General features: G+C 37.0%; 1 protein-coding gene across 2 annotated transcripts in view; it reads left to right on the top strand.

Annotated features, from left to right (window-relative positions):
• LOC125256596 (ras-related protein Rap-1b-like) overlaps positions 1-18,615 on the top strand; it is a 31,793-nt gene extending 13,178 nt beyond the window's left edge. For both annotated transcript variants that reach the window (XM_048172724.1, XM_048172723.1), the window contains exons 2-5: positions 744-832; positions 1,532-1,600; positions 1,711-1,767; positions 18,364-18,615. In XM_048172724.1, the coding sequence (XP_048028681.1) occupies positions 776-832; positions 1,532-1,600; positions 1,711-1,767; positions 18,364-18,600 (420 nt within the window). In that variant the 5' untranslated portion in view covers positions 744-775 and the 3' untranslated portion in view covers positions 18,601-18,615. The remainder of the gene's footprint in view (positions 1-743; positions 833-1,531; positions 1,601-1,710; positions 1,768-18,363) is intronic.
• Positions 18,616-19,245: the final 630 nt, after the last annotated feature.

Raw genomic sequence — 19,245 nt, 5'->3', positions numbered from 1 at the left:
CCACCAAAAGGAAAAAAAAAGAAGAGAAATTAATAAATGTATAGGCATCGGTATCGGTGAGTACCAGAAAAAAATATCGGTACTCGTACTCTGCCCTTGAATGGTATCGGTGCATCCCTAATTTAAATGCAGTGAAAACTATGCAGTGTTGTTTTACATTTGATTTCTTTATTCAATTTCTGTACCTAATCTGTATTGAACTACTGTTAGATCTACCTGAAAAACCTGAAAAGCACTGTTTTTCATTTGCATTTTGTTCTATTGTATTCATTTGTGCTACTGCTTGTTTATTTGTTCATATTTTATTATAGACTGTTTACTTGTCTATAATAATATTAAATGTATATTTTATAATGTATTTATATAGGCTTTTTTTCATTTGCATTGATCTTGCATTCCATGTTAAAAGTCTAGCGGGAAAAATAAAAAACTTAGTAGCCAGTGGCGACTCAAGATTCAGTGTGTCTGTAGAGGGTTGATGTCTCATGTGGCATCCAAATCAGTGTGGGCCTGCTGATATGGGTTAAATCCATATAGGCCCAGGGGCTTAGCAGGCCTCATTCCTGGCTCAAGACTGCACATTTCCATCCAGAACCCACAGCTGCTTTGTGTTTAAGAGGTCAAGCTTGTAATATCCCCCACCCATAGGCTATGATCCAGGACACGCTCTACCCCGCAGACACAAACTACCATATATCCATATGCGGTAACCTACTCATTCTTTTCTCTTATCTTGTTTTTAGAGCACTGAGGAGTCTGGTGAAGAGACCCTGCCATGCGTGAATACAAGCTTGTGGTGTTGGGCTCTGGTGGTGTGGGCAAGTCAGCCCTGGTAAGTACAGTATACCATCTCTTCCTCGCCAAACTTCAAAGTAGCCAAGCAATAATGTGATCCACAGTAGTGATCAGTAGATGACTGCATCCCAAATGGCTTTGGATTTCTCTGATTAAAAGTGCTGTCTTGTGTCATTTAGTTCTATAGACCTATTTACGTATTCATGCCAAGTATAAACTTTCCATTCAAAAAATTAGGGGTGCTCCGATTGATCGCCTACTATTGGTCGCTAATCGCTTTGGGAAGTTTGATTGGCAGTCTCTATAAAGGTCTCTATAAAATACATTACCCAGTAGCATTATAAAAGTTATAGTGCTCATAGTCTTCGATAACAATCACATCACATTGACTGTATGGTACATCCATGTGACCGCTCATGCAGCAGGTGGATGCATGGGTTTTATTAAAGCTGCTAATGGAGTAATCTTCTTAACCCAATATTATATATTTATTATTATATTTAAATTTGACTCTGTGATGTTTTTTTTTTTTAACCCGTTTTAATTTTTTAACAAATTATTTGTGATCAAACATTTAATTGGCAGACCCGCTGCAGTACCCCATATTACTGTTTAAAGAGATGCCAGTTGTTGTGTTTTTTTTTTTTTTTTTTTTTTTTTTTTCTCTCCCACTGACTATTTAAAGGCCTGTATGAAACATTCTCTGGCTTTAATTTAATATCTGTGCCTCTTGCAGACGGTCCAGTTTGTCCAGGGAATTTTCGTTGAGAAATATGACCCCACAATAGAAGACTCCTACAGAAAGGTAGAAATTCTCTGCTCAGTAGTGTATCCTGTATTTTGTTTAAAGCCCTAGTGGGTAATGGAAGCTAATCTCTGTTTACTTTAATATCATCTCCTCTTCCCCTCATGCAGCAAGTGGAGGTGGATGGCCAGCAGTGCATGTTGGAGATCCTGGACACAGCAGGAACAGTAAGTGTTGTCAGACTTTTCACACTTTTAGGTTTTGGAGGCTTCAGCCAGCAACAGCTTGCAACGTACTGCAACTAGATTAGAGGACAAATAAAGAATTCACACCGTTTATTTGTTTGCATTATCAGCAGAGGTCCTAAGGCATGTACACTTCTTACCCAAACCTGAAGTGCATAAATTAATTTGGTGGGTAGGGGGGGTTGAGGTAATAGCCAAATCTGTCAAGTACAGCTCCCCCCTCCCCAATATTTATACCATAGTTAATGGAAGCATAGAATTATGCTATTAATTATTTATATACATTGCATGTTTGGAGCTTTTTATATGCATTAATATCCTGTCCTTAATGCCCAACATGACTGAAGCCTGTTTTATTTAATTGTTCATGAGTGGCTTACGAATCATCATACGCTTTACTATGCCCACTTTCAGTAGAGCACTCCAAAAGTGTAAAAAGATTTGTATCCTATTGTGATGCCAATGATAAAATGTGCAACCTATTTCACTTCTATTTAAAATGTTCTACTTTAAAACACTATGGAGAAAGTCAAACATGAGCTAACTGCCACATTAAATAAAAAGACTCATAAAAAGAAATCATCATACACCAACATAAATAAGAAAGCTTTTTAAACTACTCATGACCACCCATACTAAAATTTATCACATTTTATTGTATTTATTGTGGTAAATTTTGACCAACTTGTAAAATTTATAATAGATAATCTGTTAAGGAAATATATTTTTCACTATAGATCTACATTGCAACAGTGGCATGTTTTAGCTAGTTTATAAATGTGTAGGTTGCCATTTTTCATAAATGTTATAGAATAATAAGAAAAGTCAACATTGTCCTAAGTATAGTAATGAGGAGCCATCAATTGTCTTACCTGTAGTTATATGCTTATTGTAACAAATGTTACAAGAACTGTTTTCATAAGGGTAAATAAAAGTTAGAATCAAGAACTTTAACCCTCTGGGGTTTGAGGAGTTTTGGGGCCCTGGAGATGTTTTGACATTTGTGCTTTTTTCAATAACTTAAAATATTTTCATGGCTTTATATCTGATTACACTATGTCCAGCACAAACTCCTGCTGCGGTAGTATATAAGTATCAGTATGTATGAGTTTGTATTTTTGAGAAAATTATGCGTGGTTAGTGAAAAATCCTATTTTTTTAATAAGGCCATAAAACACAGACTGAACCTTTTTTCACAAGACTTTTGACAACTGGCTCTTATAGACTAGATTTTTTTGCTCCAACATGATGTGAAAATCATCCTGAGCACTTATTCACATAAAACATTTATTTAAAATTTGTAAGCCATATTTTATGTCAGAAGACTGTATGCAAGGAGGCATGAATCATCATGAATGAGTGTTTCACTCCTAGGAAAACAAAGACACTCCCCTAATGGCCCTATCAATGTCAATGGGACTGGGACAAAAAAAAAGAATGTGAGGAGATTAGAAGAATGATTGTATTTTATTAACATATTTTATATATATATATATAGAAAATATAAGATTTTTTTGTTTTTTGCCAGCCTTCATGAACAATTATATATCACTTATATATGATGAATTACAAAATTTATAGTAGTTAACATTAATTTGGTTTGGATTTGGTAAGATGTGCCTGGAAAAAAATGATCAGAAAAACAACTTGCCTAATAATTCTGCACGCACTGTATATTTGGACACAATCCTTTGCAGGCAATGACTGCCTGTAGTCTGAAACCCATGGACATCACCAAAGACTAGGTTTCCTCCTTTCTGATGCTTTACCAGGCTCTAACTTCAGCTTGTCTTCAGTTGTTGTTTGTTCATTGGTCTTTCTGCATTTTAGTTTTGCCTTCAGCAATTGAAATGCATGCTCAGTCGGGTTGAGATCAGGTGATTGACTTGGCCATTGCAGAATATTCCACTTTTTTTTCTTTCAAAAACTCCTGGGTTGCTTTTGCAGTGTGTTTTGGATCATTTTCCATCTGTACCATGAATCGCTGTCCAATCAACTTTGCTGCATTTGGCTGGATCTGGGCTGACAGTATCTCTTTATGTACATCCGAATTGAAGAGAAGGCTGCTTCTGTCTCCTGCATCATCATTAATAAACACCAGTGACCCGGTGCCACTGGAAGCCATGCCATCACTGCCTCCACTGTGTTTTACAGATGACCTTGCTTTCTTTGGATCATGAACAGTTCCAAGCCTTCTCCATACTTTTTTCATTCCATCATTCTGGTACAGGTTGATCTTAGTTTCATCTGTCCAAAGAATGTTTTTCCAGAACTGGTCAGGGTTTTTAGATGTTTTTTGGTTTGCACCTTGTGGTGAATCCTCTATATTTGCTTTCGTGAAGTCTTCTCTTGATTGTAGACTTTGACAATGACACGCCTACCTCCTGGAGAGTGGCGTTCACTTGGCTAGGTGTTGTAAAGGGGTTTTTCTTTACCATGGAGAGGATCCTGCGATCATCCACCACTGTTGTTGATGGCCTGTTTGACTTGCGTGGAGTACACAATAAAGTTGTTGGCAGAATATGGAAAGTTGTGTGTGGAATGATGAATCACAATGAAACGAGTTGCATGGTGATGCTTCAGAGTGGTGACTTTGAAAATCTGCTAGGAAATATAATAATAAATACATCTCTACCACAGTTAAGCATGGAGGAAGAGGTGTCATTGTGTGGGGAGCACTCTTAATTTTGACAGCCATTTTTTGATATCCAGTCTTAGTCTTCATCTTCAGACAAAAATGCTTATTAGTCTGAGTCACATTTTAGTAATTTTTGTCTTTCATAGTTTTAGTTTTAGTGAATGAAAAGTCATTGCATTTTTATCAACTTTTTGTCATTACTTTTAGTCAAACTGAAGTTTACAGCTATTTGGCTGTATTGAGTAGCACCACAGTTTGAGAACCTCTGCTGGATATCAGCCTGCACTTAGATCGCTAGGGGTGTAACGGAACATGGTGTTCTTCCTTGTTCTTCTGTGTTCTTCCTTGGTGTGGAGAAGAATGTGTGCATGATGGCCAGATTGCAAAGATTAAGCAAAACGTGTTATTTTAACAGATAAGCTCTGATTGGGGGTTTAAATTCTTGAAATCTGGCAACCGTAAGCATGAAAGCTTGTAAAAACAGTCTGTAATGTCATCTTTTTTTGTCAACGATATTGCATGTTGTATGGTCACAGTTATCGTTTAACCTGTTAGCTAGCACCCCTGCTTTTGGAACATCCCAAGAAATGACGTACCCAAACTAAAACAGATGCAGTTCATGAACCCTTTGCATTAAAAGCATAAATGGTGTTATTAGAAAGCAGACACTTTGCAGTTTATTGCAAAGTCATAATTAATTGTTGTCACAATAAAGAAAATAATTAAAAATAGCTTCAAATTTTTGAAAAGTTATTAGAAATTCATTTTTATGAAATATCTTTATGGAAATAAAAGTGAAGTTGGCCTTGTAGCAATCTAGAAATGCACTGTGGCTAAAGCCACATGTCTGACCATGTTATAATTCAAATCTGAAGATGAGTTTAAAACTTATTAAAACTTAGTTTTTTAAAAAAAAAAAAAATGTTTTTCAAGACTGTCATGTGACTTTTTGAAAAGTGCTAAAATGCTAACTGATGTTTATTGCCATCTTCTAAGCACCTATTCAATGTATTGGCTATATTGTTTTGTGGTGCTAACTGCCCCATTCGGTTTGTCTCTCCTGTCCACATTGAGCTCGTTAGCATGTTAGCTTAGCACACCAACAAAACATGACAATTTATAAGATTAAAACCATGTTTTTGCTCCAAACTTACAAGTCGAGTGTTTTAAATAACTTTCTGTGATGTGATGTGGCTTCGGATCAAAAATCAGACAGAAAATATATTCTTTTATTTCTGCACAATGAGAAAAGCTCTCGATTAGCATTGCATTATAAATATAATCTATTATTATTAAATACCCCACATGACATGAACACAGATAAAACATATATCGTCACAATTGTGCATTTATTGTCTTCAAAAGTGTCTATCTGCATGTTATATCCATGGTTATAGAGATCTCTGGAAGCCTCTGTTAGTTCCTGGAATGCCACATGGTATGCCTTTCCTTCACTACGTGTCATTTGTGGACAATATGTGCACAGAGCGCCCTCCGGCTGCAAGTATGAATTGAAAACAGTACATCAGAGTATCCAGCTCTCATAGTGATGACAACAGCGCGTTTTGGGTGAAAGCTTAATAAAAATTACTCCTCTGTATAGAAATTTGACAAACATATGAGAATCCATCAATATTTCTCCAAATAGACATGCTTTTAAGCTAAAAGCCCTGAGGGATGTTTTGTCGAGTTGTTTCATGATGAACATACAGAAGTTTTTTTCTCAATGTATGTGGCTGACGCTCGTATTTCAAAGAGAAGGTAACAACTCAGTTTTTCATATTCATAACTCCTGACGTATATTAACAAATTACGGCCACTATAAGATTTTAAGAGTAAAACAGAGGTCAAAAATTTAAGCTTGAGTTTTAGATCTTTTTAATGTATAGTTTGTCAAAGTTATTACATTACATCTAACTCTAAATTTTAGCTAATTTAAATGAAGTTTCAGTGCATCAGCATCCTCGCTAAGGTTGACCGGTTAATGACATTGGTGTCGTCTCTCATTTCCCTTAAACTGGAGTGAGACCATAGACCTCTCTCAAGCTGCCGTGATCTTGGCGCTCTGTGGCATGACTGATTGCTGTAGCGCTTTAGTTCAAGCAATAATTTGTATCATGTCACCTGCAATCAATCAATCAATCAGTATTTGAACCACAGAAAGTCGTCAATAAAACTCCTTGTAAAAATGTCACATTTACCCCAGAAAAGCCATTTAATGTCCAAAAACTCATTAGTCAGCTACAAAAAATAACTTGGAGATGAGCATTTTGCTAAATATATGCACGATAGGCTATTGCAGTGGTTCCCAAACTTTTTAGAGTGGAGTACCCCCTGAAGGGATTACCATCCTTCTGCGTACCCCCTCTCTTCCACTTAAACAGTCACAAAAAGGTGTGACTTAAGCAGTCACACCTTTTCCATTAAGCGACAATATTTGCCCCCTAAATTGATTTTTCCAGTGCATATTTTTACCTTTATGAATAACTTTATAAAATATATAATGTTTTAAATAAAAAAATTTTCAATAGAGAAATATGCAATGATTGTAAAACTAAGTGATACTTTTAAATATTAAACTAAAGCTGCCAGTAGGTGGCAGGAAGTCACACTTTTTATGAGTGAGTCATCGAGTCATTAATTCAGTAAAGAAGCAAGTGGCTGTGAATGAATCATTGACTTTCACGATTTGTTCAAAGCCGCAGAATTGTTGGCGAAACACAGAGGTGTGTTTGTAGTTCTGCTGTGTTTTTCGTTAGAACTATTTTTTCGTTGTTGTTGTTGCAAAATAGAGTAAATTCTGACAGTACTGTTTAAAATGTATGTTAAGATGGCAGTAATTATTAGCAGTATTAGTGCGATTTAAGACGGCAGACTGCAAGCAATCCATCATATGCATGCTGCTTCTGTGGATGCAGTCATTTTTGACTGCAAATTATGAGGTAATTTGTTTAAATGTACTGGATTTATGACATTTTGGTTTTAATAACATGCTTGGTTTTAATATTATTTTAAGGTAGAATTAAATTAACTACTTAGCATTTTGTTTGCGTACCCCCTTTTGTCACCTCATGTACACCCAGGGGTACTCGTACCCCAGTTTGGGAACCACTGGGCTATTGCATATTCATTGTATTTGTACTTCAAGTCCTCATGTGGTGAAAATCAAATTTTTAACGTTTATATGTCTATCTGGTGTTTTTAATATGCTTTAAGACAAACCATGTGCAAATTCAAAAGTCAACACCATTGCTAAGTATTTTCTATTTAAAACTGCAGTGTCTAAAGACAGTTTCAAAAACACTGTTTGAAATCGCTTGTGTTTGTGACGTCACAAACTACCTAATCACGTCAATATGCCGGCGGGCTTTAGCATATCATTAGGAGAGTCTCAAGGAGCCATCCCGGTATATTTTTCTGTTCATATAAAAAATCGGGTAGATTTGGCAATATAGCAGGTGTATGATATATAATGATGTTAAGATGAACTATATGCCTTTCTCCACTGACGTTCTAAGATGTTCAAAGCATTTCTAAGGATACAGAGTTTTAGAAAACGGCTCTCTGACCCACGAACGGGAACATGGTTTGTTTAACATTAGCAACACATTATTAGCAGCTGTTTGATAATGTAGTCAAGCAAAAGGCTAATCATATTAATTACTGTCATGTGTCCGACGTTGTAAAAAGCGATGTTGTGCAGCGTTTACTTCAGTAAGTTGACCAAGTGGATCTCTGAGCCTGTGCGAGTGAGTGGAGGCGGGGCTAATTTGCCATGTACTGTACCAGGTCTCAAATTAATCAATATTGAATTGAAGGTAATTGAATCGAAATCATTTCGCAAACTTCTGAATCGAAATCCAATTGTGAAATTTGTGTCAGTGCCCAGTCCTTGTGTGAATAAATGTTTTTGTTTTGTTACAACAACTTAGTTTATAAACATGTCACTTTTTTCACCTCCTTTTAAGTTTTCTGATCTGCATTAAAATACAGATTCATCCAATAATGAAACAAGTGAAAGAGTGGGTGCATTTCGTTTCTAATTTCCTTTTTTTGCGTCTCAGCTCCACCCCCCTTAGGATGCGAGGGAAGGCTGCAAGGAAAGAAAATGAGGATGGAGGAATCAAAGGAAAGCTTATTTGTATATTGGAATATTCTTGATCATACAAGCGTCACTTCAAATCCAAGAGAAATTTTGAAACATTTCACTGGGTACTTTCTCTTTTGCCACAGAGACCTTTTAACCTTCTGGAGTCTGAGGCCGTTTTGGGGCCCTGGAGAAGTTTTGACATGCCCTGACATTTGTGCTTTTTTCAGTTGTTCATAAACATATTAATGGAAAAAGTGTCATTACACTGTATTCAGCACGAACTAGGCTACCATAATATGTGACAAACATGTATGTGTTTGTTTTTTTTTGAAGGAATAATGTTTATGTGTGGTTATTGAAAAAACAAAAAACTTAAGTCACTGAAACAAGGCCACTAATGTTATATATGTTCCCAAGACTTCTGGGTATTGGAGGTTGTAGACTAGAGTTTTTGCTTCAAAATTATGTAAAAATGATTCTGCCTACTCGTTCATATAAAACAATATATTGATTTAGATTTTGTAAGGAACACAGTGTGCGTGGAGGCGTGAATCTTCATGAATAATGCTATGATTCACACATGAGAAGACAAAAGATCTGCATAATGAGCCCTTTCAGTCAGGTAGGCTATGTGAAAATTTCCTCTGTGATCATGCTGATAACAGGATTAATGTCCACTCTTGACAAAAAAACATGATTTTTGTGATCTCACGCATGCACGTATTATTGCACATCTTGGGTGCTTCTCAATATCCCTCCTCGTTTCCTCGCTCCTCCGTCCTCCATCCTATGACCCGGAAACCGATGGAGCTCAGCCATCTTGAAGGACATCTCAATTCTTTAATTGCACCGCGATGAGGTGAGGAACGAGGAGTGAGGAAGCTTCCCGAGGAGTCATGAGCGAGGATACACAGGTGCATCCTTTGCGGAAGACTTTCTCCTCGAGAAACCTGACGCACGCATAAATTCTCCTCCCCCTTCATTTCTGTCACAATAATTTAAATGTATGCTTTAATGTATGCAGTTTAAATAAACTTTACATGTCACATATTTCAATGGGGCATCTTGCTTTATTAATATTTATTATATTTTTTTAATAATCAAACTTTAACAACATATGGGTAGATCCCTCATGCGCAGCTGATGACGCTTTGAAGTGACGCTAAAGGTAGTGAGGATATATCATTTCACTTGATTCAATTCCTCCATCCTCGCGTCTTTTCCTTGTTTCCTTCCCTCGAGTCCTGAAGGGGTGGAGCTAAGACGCGAGGAAAGGAAGCGAGGAAAGGAAACGAGGATGCACAAATAAGAATTAAACACCCTATGTCATGAAAATTTTGTATAGGCCTATGTTAAATTAGATTACCAGTCAAAAGTTTGTACGCATTACTTATGTTTTTAAAAGAAGTCTCAAGTCTCTAACCAAATAATGGTTTTCTATTTTAATATACTTTAAAATATAATGTATTTCTGTGATGCAACGCATCTGAACATTCCTACCTCTCAGGGCTCTCCGGTAATATTTTTCTTTAGGAGCACTTGTGCTCCTAATAAAAAAATTTTAAGAGCACTTTCTGATCAAAAAGACATTATTACAGGGTGATATTTGGCCCTTTAAATTAATTTCCTGGGGCATTTGTACCATTAAAGGGTTAGTTCACCCAAAAATGAAAATTATGTCATTAATGACTCACCCTCATGTCGTTCCAAACCCGTAAGACCTCATCTTCAGAACACAGTTTAAGATATTTTAGATTTAGTCGAGAGCTTTCTGACCTCCATTGAAAGTGTATGTACGGTAGACCAGAGAAAGGTTAAAAAACATCATCAAAGACAACAGTGGGTTAGTTAGAAGTTTTTGAAGCCGAAAATACATTTTGGAAAAATAACAAAACTACGACTTTATTCAGATTGTATTCTCTTCCGGACCTTTCCATTGATGATTCTGAATATTCCATTGAATCCTTTCATCTGTCGGCGTTGGTAATGCACTTATACGTCATTGTTTTTGGCGATTAGGACATCCGCGACATGCACACTTACGCACCATTTTAAAAAAAATATAGCAATACCAAAATACAAACAATGTAGAATAGCTTGAATACAGCGTGCGTCTCCCTCAGACTGTAAACGAAGCTCGGGCGCACCGGATAACACGTCAGCAGCGTCACTGCGGAGTCGTGAACCCAGATTGACAACAGACCTGGAAGAGAATACAATGCTGAATAAAGTCTTTTTTGTTATTTTTGGACTAACTTCAACCCACTGATGTCACTTTGATGTTTTTATTACCTTTCTGGACAAGGACAGTCTACCGTACATACACTTTCAATGGAGGGACAGAAAGCTCTCGGACTAAATCTAAAATATCTTAAACTGTGTTCCGAAGATGAACGGAGGTCTTACAGGTTTGGAACGACATGAGGGTGAGTCATTAATGACATAATTTTCATTTTTGGGTGAACTAACCCTTTAAATATAATTTTTTGAATTTAGAAATGTGTTTAAAAAAAAAAAAACCTTTAATATTTTAAGTAACAACAATCATGTAAAGTGTAAATATGAAAATAAAACCGCCAGTAGGTGGCAGTAAATCTTAATGTGCGAGTCATTCATTCAGTTGTTCAAAATGCTGATTCATTCAGGAACCACAGTTGCTTTGAGATGTGCAACAGTTCTGGTGTGGCTGTGTTTGAAACTATTTTCACGAAATAGAGCAAAAACAGTAGTACTGTGGCTAAAATTGTCACTTAATATCAGCTTGTTTATTGGACTTCAATCAGATCAGTAAGTATCACATTTGCAATCATGCCAATACTCGGAGAAACAGGAGTAACAGTCATGTGCTATTATTTAACTTACACATATAGGCTTGCTGCGATCAACGGTGTTACCGGTGTTCAGCAGCAACACCGGTTATCACTTGCCCATTTTGTCTAATTTTTCTTAATGACAAGATGATGGATGAAAATGTGGTTGACGAGTAAAAGCGCATATTTAAGCGAGTTTGTCATTGTACCGTTTTGTTGTTGTGTTTTTCATTAAGAATAATTATGAATCCACCCACCAATTAAGCAATTGCCACCTCCGAATTTCCTCTACTTCAAAAGTGAAAGTAATATCGGCTATGCGCACGGGCGTTCATAACGGGCGTGTTTTTTGGTTTTTCTTTTTATCAAATTTTGCAGGCATTTTTGCCTCAAGCCCCCGTTAATTTCCGACCTTGATTATGATGATCCAAATGTAGTATTTACAATTCATTTGGCTGCAAAGAAACAGCGGCCTGGTAAGTGCACGTGGCTGCGTCACGCCGGTTGCACCTTGTAAACAATCTTTGAAGTGTAGTCAATTCACCTTTATTTATGTGCCGCTTTTTACAATGCAGATTGTGTCAAAGCAGCTTTACATTGATAACTGGTACATAAATTTCGGCAGATCAGAGCAGATCAGAAGCACTGCTGAATAAATGTCAAGAATACTGTTGAGTATCAAATGTCAAGTCAAATGTCAAGTGTCCCCAACTAAGCAAGCCAAAGGCGACAGCGGCTAGGAACCCAAACTCCATCAGGTGACATCAGGTGGCAAACAAGTGGCAAATAAGTGGCAAATAGGTGTTAAAATGGAGAAAAAAAACTTGGGAGAAACCAGGCTTAGTCGGGGGCCAGTTCTCCTCTGGCGAACAGTGCTTTGTTACGATTCAGGTTGCTATCATAAGTCTGATAGGATCGCAACATTCAAAGTATTTATTTCAGTTCCATCCAGTTGAGTATCGTATTCATCACGCCGGTATGGACGGTTTGTTGAGGAACTGTGCTATTGGCTGTCATGTCAATGAGGCCTTCACAATGGATGATCTAGTTGACTCGATCTCTGCTGATACTTCAGCGCTGTGTTGTGGTCGTGTCCAGTTGAGGATCGTATTCATCATGCCGGTATGGACGGTTTGTTGAGGAACTGTGGCACTGGCTGTCGTGTTGATGATGTCTTCACAATGGATGATCTAGTTGACTCGATCTCTGCTGATACTTCAGGGCTGCGTTGTGGTCGTGTCATGGCGCCGGTCCTTGGTCTCAGCTGGATACGGCCTGGATCCGGTTGACTACGGTAAACTTCGGGATAAACGGAAAGACTAATATTAGCGTAGATGCCATTCTTTTTCTGATGTAACGAGTACATCTGGTATTATAGGAAGTGTTCCCGGTTCCGGCTGACCTAATTTATGCAGCCTAATAATCCTTTAACGGATTTGAAAATATAAATTGATAATGTGTTGTGTATGCCAGGTTAAAGAGATGTGTTTTTAGTCTAGATTTAAACTGACAGAGTGTGTCTGCATCCCGAACAATGCTAGGAAGATTGTTCCAGAGTTTAGGTGCCAAATAGAAGGATCTACCGCCTGCGGTTGATTTTGATATTCTAGGTATTATCAGCTGGCCTGAATTCTGAGATCGCAATAAACGTGAAGGACTATAATGCATTAAGAGCTCACTTAGGTACTGGGGAGCTAAACCATTTAGTGCTTTGTAAGGAATTAGCAAGATTTTAAAATCTATACGATGTTTAACAGGAAGCCAATGCAGTGATGATAGAACTGGGCTAATATGGTCATACTTCCTAGTTCTAGTAAGAACTCTAGCTGCTGCATTTTGTACGAGCTGTAGTTTATTTATCAAGCGGGATGAACAACCACCAAGTAAAGTGTTACAGTAATCTAGCCTTGAGGTCATGAACGCATGAACTAACTGTTCTGCATTTTTCATTGAGAGCATATGTCGTAGTTTAGATATATTTAAGATGGAAGAATGCAGTTTTACAGATGCTAGTAACATGGCCTTCAAATGAAAGATTGGTATCAAAGAGCACACCCAGGTTCCTAGCTTACGACGAAGACTTAACAGAGCAGCCATCAAGTGTTAGACAGTATTCTAGATTATTGCGTGAAGAAGTTTTCGGTCCAAAAATTAGAATCTGTTTTTTCTGAATTTAGTAGTAGGAAATTACTGGTCATCCAGTTTTGTATATCAGCTATACATTCTGTTAATTTAGCGAATTGGTAAGTTTCGTCAGGGCGCGAAGAAATATAGAGCTGAGTATCATCAGTGTAACAATGAAAACTAACGCCATGCTTCCTAATGATATCTCCCAAGGGTAGCATGTACAGAGGGAAAAGCAACGGTCCTAGTACTGAGCCTTGCGGTACTCCATATTTAATTTGTGATTGATATGACATCTCATCGTTTACTACTACAAAGTGATAACAGTCAGATAAGTATGATTTGAACCATGCCAATGCAATTCCACTAATGCCAACATAGTTTTCGAGTCTATTTAGAAGAATATTGTGATCAATAGTGTCAAATGCAGCATTAAGATCCAGTAACACTAATAGAGAGATACAACCACGATCTGATAAGAGCAAATCATTAGTAACTCTGAGAGTAGTCTCAGTACTATGGTACGGTCTAAATCCTGACTGGAAATCCTCACAGATACTATTTCTTTCTAAAAAGGAACTTAGTTGTGATGAAACTGCCTTTTCTAGTATTTTTGACAGAAAAGTGAGATTTGAAATCGGCCTGTAATTGACATTCTCTAGGGTCAAGTTGTGGTTTTTTTAATAAGATGTTTAATAACAGCCAGCTTAAAAGTTTTTGGTACGTATCCTAGTGATAAAGATGAATTAACAATATTAAGAAGAGGATCTATGACCTCTGGAAGCATCTCTTTCAATAGCTTAGTCGGCATAGGGTCTAACATACATGTTGTTGATTTTGATGATTTAACAAGTTTAGACAATTCTTCCTCTCCTAAAGCAGTAAATGAATTGAATTTTTCTTCAGGGACACTACAATGCACTGTCTGACACAATACTGTAGTAGACGGTTGCATGGTTATAATTTTTTCTCTAATATTATCAATCTTGCAAGTAAAGAAGTTCATGAAGTCATTACTGCTGTGCTCTTTGGAAACATCAGAAGTTGAAGCTTTATTTCTTAATTTAGCCACTGTATCAAATAAATACCTAGGGTTGTGTTTGTTTTTTCTTCTAAAAGTTTTGAAAAATAGGCAGATCTAGCAGTTTTTAAGGCCTTTCTGTACTCAATAATTCTCTCTCTCTCTTCACGAAATGCGAAATACTTCTAGTTTTGTTTTCTTCCAGCTGCCCTCCATTTTTCTGGCTGCTGTTTTTAGGGCCCGAGTGTGCTCATTGTACCATGGCGTTGATTTAATTTCCTTAATCTTTAATAAATGCAAAGGAGCAACTGAGTCTAATGTGCTGGAAAAGACAGAGGCAATAGTTTCTGTTGCAACATCGAGGTCTTCTAAGCTGTCTGGTATGCTAAGGCAATGAAACCGATCAGGGGTGCGTTTCCCAAAGCGAACTATGGTCGCAGTTCCGTCGTTACCAATAGATTATGGGACTTACGACCATGGTTCACCAAGATGCTTTCGGGAAACTCACCCCAGGAAGATTTTTATAAAGCGATCTTTAGGTGGAAGTGATGGTTCTACCATATTTATGGCAGGGAGGCAGTTTAGCCGCTTTGACTAAATGTAGTATACACGAGACTAGATAATGATCTGAGATGTCCTCACTCTGCTGCAGAATTTCAACAGCATCAATATCGATTCCATGTGACAATATTAGATCTAAAGTATGATTATGACAATGAGTGGGTCCTGACACGTGTTGTCTAACACCAATAGAGTTTGGAATGTCTGTAAATGCCAATCCCAATGAGTCTTTTTTATTATCTACATGGATATTAAAATCACCAACAACAAGGACTTTATCTGCAGCTAGTACTAATTCTGATAGAAAATCGGCAATTTCTTTAAAGTCTGTATGGTGTCCTGGTGGCCTGTATACATTAGCCAGCACAAATGTCAACTTGCATAATGTTACGTAAAGCACCATCACTTCGAAGGAATTATATTTGAAAGACTTCTGGCTGATACTGTAAATATTACTATAAATTACAGCAACGCCTCTCCCTTTGCCTTTCTGTCGAGGATTGTGTCGATAATCATAACCTTGAGGGCTAGACTCATTTAAAGCAATGTAACCGTCCGGTTTTAGCCAGGTTTCTGTCAAACACAGCACATCTAGATTATTTTCTGTGATAATATAGTTTACAATAAGTGCTTTTGAAGAAAGTGATCTAATATTAAACAACCCAAGCTTTATCATTTGTTTATCATTATTATCTTTATTTTTTATTTGTTGAACATCAATTAAATTTTTACCATTAAATGGGTTTGGAAGTTTTTTGTTTTTACTAATTCGGAGTACAGACACAGTCTCTATGTGATAATATCTAGGTGTAAGAGTTTCTATGTGTTGGGATTTATCTGACTTCTGTAACGTGAGGCAGCTAGCAGACGGTCGGTTTAGACAGTCTGTCTGCTTCCTGACCTGGGCCCCAGTTTGTCATGTTTTAGTTCTAAGACTATGTGCCATATTACTAGAGAGAAGAGCAGCACCATCCCGGGACAGATGAATACCATCTCTTTTCAACAGGTCAGGTCTGCCCCAAAAACTTGTCCATTGCCCCACCAATTGTCTATGAAACCGATCTCATCACTCTGACGTTTGTGGACTAAAGGTGCATGGAGTGGACTAAAGGTGCATGGAGTGCACATCTTTTGCACATGCTGTGCTGACTGAAGCAAAGTCTTTGAATTAAGGCATGCGAAGCAGCCAATTGCAGTATGAAACATAACTGTTGTTCAGTTTAGATGCATTTTGGGAGTTTTTATTCCGATTGTAGATCTATTCATTTGAATTGATCGGGTCACTCGCACCACGTGTGCCTAAATATTTTTTCACAGTCACACGCAGTTATTTTCAGGAGCAAATGCAAGTGAAATGGGGGCACAGTAGAGCCCTGCCTCTATGGCATTTCATATAGGCTACTATATTTGTTATATTATGTAGCCTAAATGTTAATGTGCAGTTGACAAACTATACATCATTAAAAAGATCTAAGACTCAAGCTTCGCATTTTGACCTCTGTTTTATTCTTAAAATCTTATGACCGTAATTTCTTAATATGCTTAAAAGCATGCACATTCGGAGAAATATTGATAGATTCCCATATGTTTGTCAATTTTCTATACAGAGGAGTAATATTTATTCAATATTTATTGTCATCACTATGAGTGCTGGAAACTGTTTTCAATTCATACTTGCAGCCGGAGGGCGCTCTGTGCACCTTTAGTCCACAAATGTCTCAGTGAAGAACAGGCATACCATGTGATATTCCAGAAACTAACAGAGGCTTCCAGAGATCACTATAATCATGGCTATAACATGCAGATAAACACTTTTGAAGATAATAAATACACGATTGCTATGATGTATACATGTATTGCCTCAGAATTTGCGTCTGAATAGCGCTGGCTCCGTGGGCGTGGCTGAATTAGCAGATAATGAGCTGAATCACGGTCGTCTGACATGGCTCTTTTCATACAGGTTACATAATCAGAGAATTTTTGTTTTTGATTTTACTTACATGATTTAAAACCTGACATTTCAACATTTCTTTAGACATAAGTCTATTTTTTTCTTTTTGTGATTAGTATTCACTAAGTTACACTTAATTTTCTGAGAACTATCAAATTGGACTTTGTTCAGAGGGAGACGACAGATCACGCATCATGTTAGTTTTCTTTATTTTGCAAAAAGTGAGTGTACTAAATTGGTGTATAACTCTTAATTGTATGTGCAAAATTGACAGAGTATTTTTATTCTCTTTCACACTGGTAAGAAAAAAACAGAAGTGGTATCGCCGGCGATACCTTCGACTCCAGAATGTGTTGTATTTATGTCTGTATGATGATTTGTGCAGCTTTCAGTGGATTGTCTGGAAAAAAAAATAAAGAGCGGGAAGTGCTTGATATTAAAAAAAATGTAAAAGCGCAATAAGCTGCAAAAGAACTTGAATTCGCTACTGAAAGGATATTATCTTTCCACACACTCCGAGCAGAACACAGACAAGCATAGTAGCTTTAAATAGTGTTCTTCGCTCGTTCACTCATACACAAACAGAACTCTGAAGAGGATTTGTTTTATAACTCAACCACACAGTGAAAGCCCTCCACAATTAACTCCATATTGTAACTTATTTATTGTTTGTTGCATATTTGTTTGTTTTTAGTTGTCTAAGGACCTACAGTTTTTTTTTTTTTATTCACTTTGGTACTATTTCACATGTAAGATGTACATTTTCAAAACTCTTAGTATAGAAATCCAAACTGATCACACTTGTAACACTGCTAGTCATTCTTTCCAAACCTGATCTCATGCTTTCATTCTAGTTTTACATATTTTCATTCTTCATAATCACTTTCAAAAAACAAGATCATTGTGATATGTAATGAAAACATTTGATTTAATCACCGAAACACAACAGTATGATCTTCTTTCAAATTAGTACTATAACAATGAGTTCACTGAATAGCAAACAATGCAAGATACAGGTTTCAGATCACCTTTGTTGCTGAAATAATTAGTTGTACAGGCTACAGGTTATAATCTAAGATAAATCGCTTGTAATGTAAAAAGAATTCATTACTTTTGGTTATCGTATCGGAAATTGCGAACAAAGTAGAAACCATATCTATAGAAATCTATAGATGCAACAAATGATTAACTGAATAACCATTAAGATCATTTGGATTAAATAACAGCCAAATGTATTAAATTGAACAAAAAGAAATGCAGTTACTGTGAATGAAACATTCATATAGATGAAACACTTATTTTGTGTTGTGAAAAGGATTTTTTTGTGTGTATGTATTTATTCTGTGCTTTTTTCCATTATGGTGTTTTCTTTCTCTTTTCTAGGAGCAGTTCACAGCCATGAGAGACCTGTACATGAAGAACGGTCAGGGCTTTGCTCTTGTGTACTCAATCACAGCACAGTCCACATTCAATGACCTGCAGGATTTACGAGAGCAGATCCTACGAGTAAAGGACACAGAGGATGTAAGTTTGAGAGAAAACACTCATATTAAGAGGAAGCACAGAGAAGCACTTTGTACACAGGGCAATTTAGCTCAAATTGAATTAATTAATTTATAGGAAATTTTAGAAGAGTAACTTATTTTACGATCGAGCAACTGAATCGTCCAGCGTTCCTTTGCATGGTCCATAACTATAAGCTCTGTAGTGGATATGAATATCCAAACTATCGTGAAAACACTATCAGCAAGGTAACATAGATTGGCAGTTTAAGACATTAAATTTGTAAGCACATAATGCAAGACACTTCTATTTAAAAATATAAATGAGACTATTGATTATTCTAACACATAAACTAATATCTAACACAAACACACGTGTGCACACAATCTTTTCTCACTTCCTTTCTTTCTGCAGCTGGTGTGAATGAGTTTTCAGAGAGTGAAATGATGAAATCCCATCAATCATTAATTTAACCCTTCTATTGCTTCTTAGGCGGGGTTATTAGACTTTATATCAATACACCAGTTCAGCAAGACTCTGGAGTAGGCATCGCCGGTTACCTGTTTCAAGGTATACGTTTGAAAACGTCACGGTTTCAAAACCGCTAAATTTTTAAGTGATACCGTTCCTGTGGTATGAGCTGTTTTATGATGTGTCAAAGACGCAAAATGCAGGAATCCTCCAGACTGTGTGCAGCGTAGTAACACGACCCCTCCCCCTCCATTGGTGCAAGCAGTCAGTCAGTCACCTGTGTGTGTGTGC

Source organism: Megalobrama amblycephala, linkage group LG21 (genome assembly GCF_018812025.1).
Source record: "Megalobrama amblycephala isolate DHTTF-2021 linkage group LG21, ASM1881202v1, whole genome shotgun sequence".
In the NCBI taxonomy this organism is placed as follows: Eukaryota; Metazoa; Chordata; class Actinopteri; order Cypriniformes; family Xenocyprididae; genus Megalobrama; species Megalobrama amblycephala.
The sequence above is the reverse complement of the archived record's forward strand: the minus strand, read 5'-3'. Positions and strand labels throughout refer to the sequence as shown.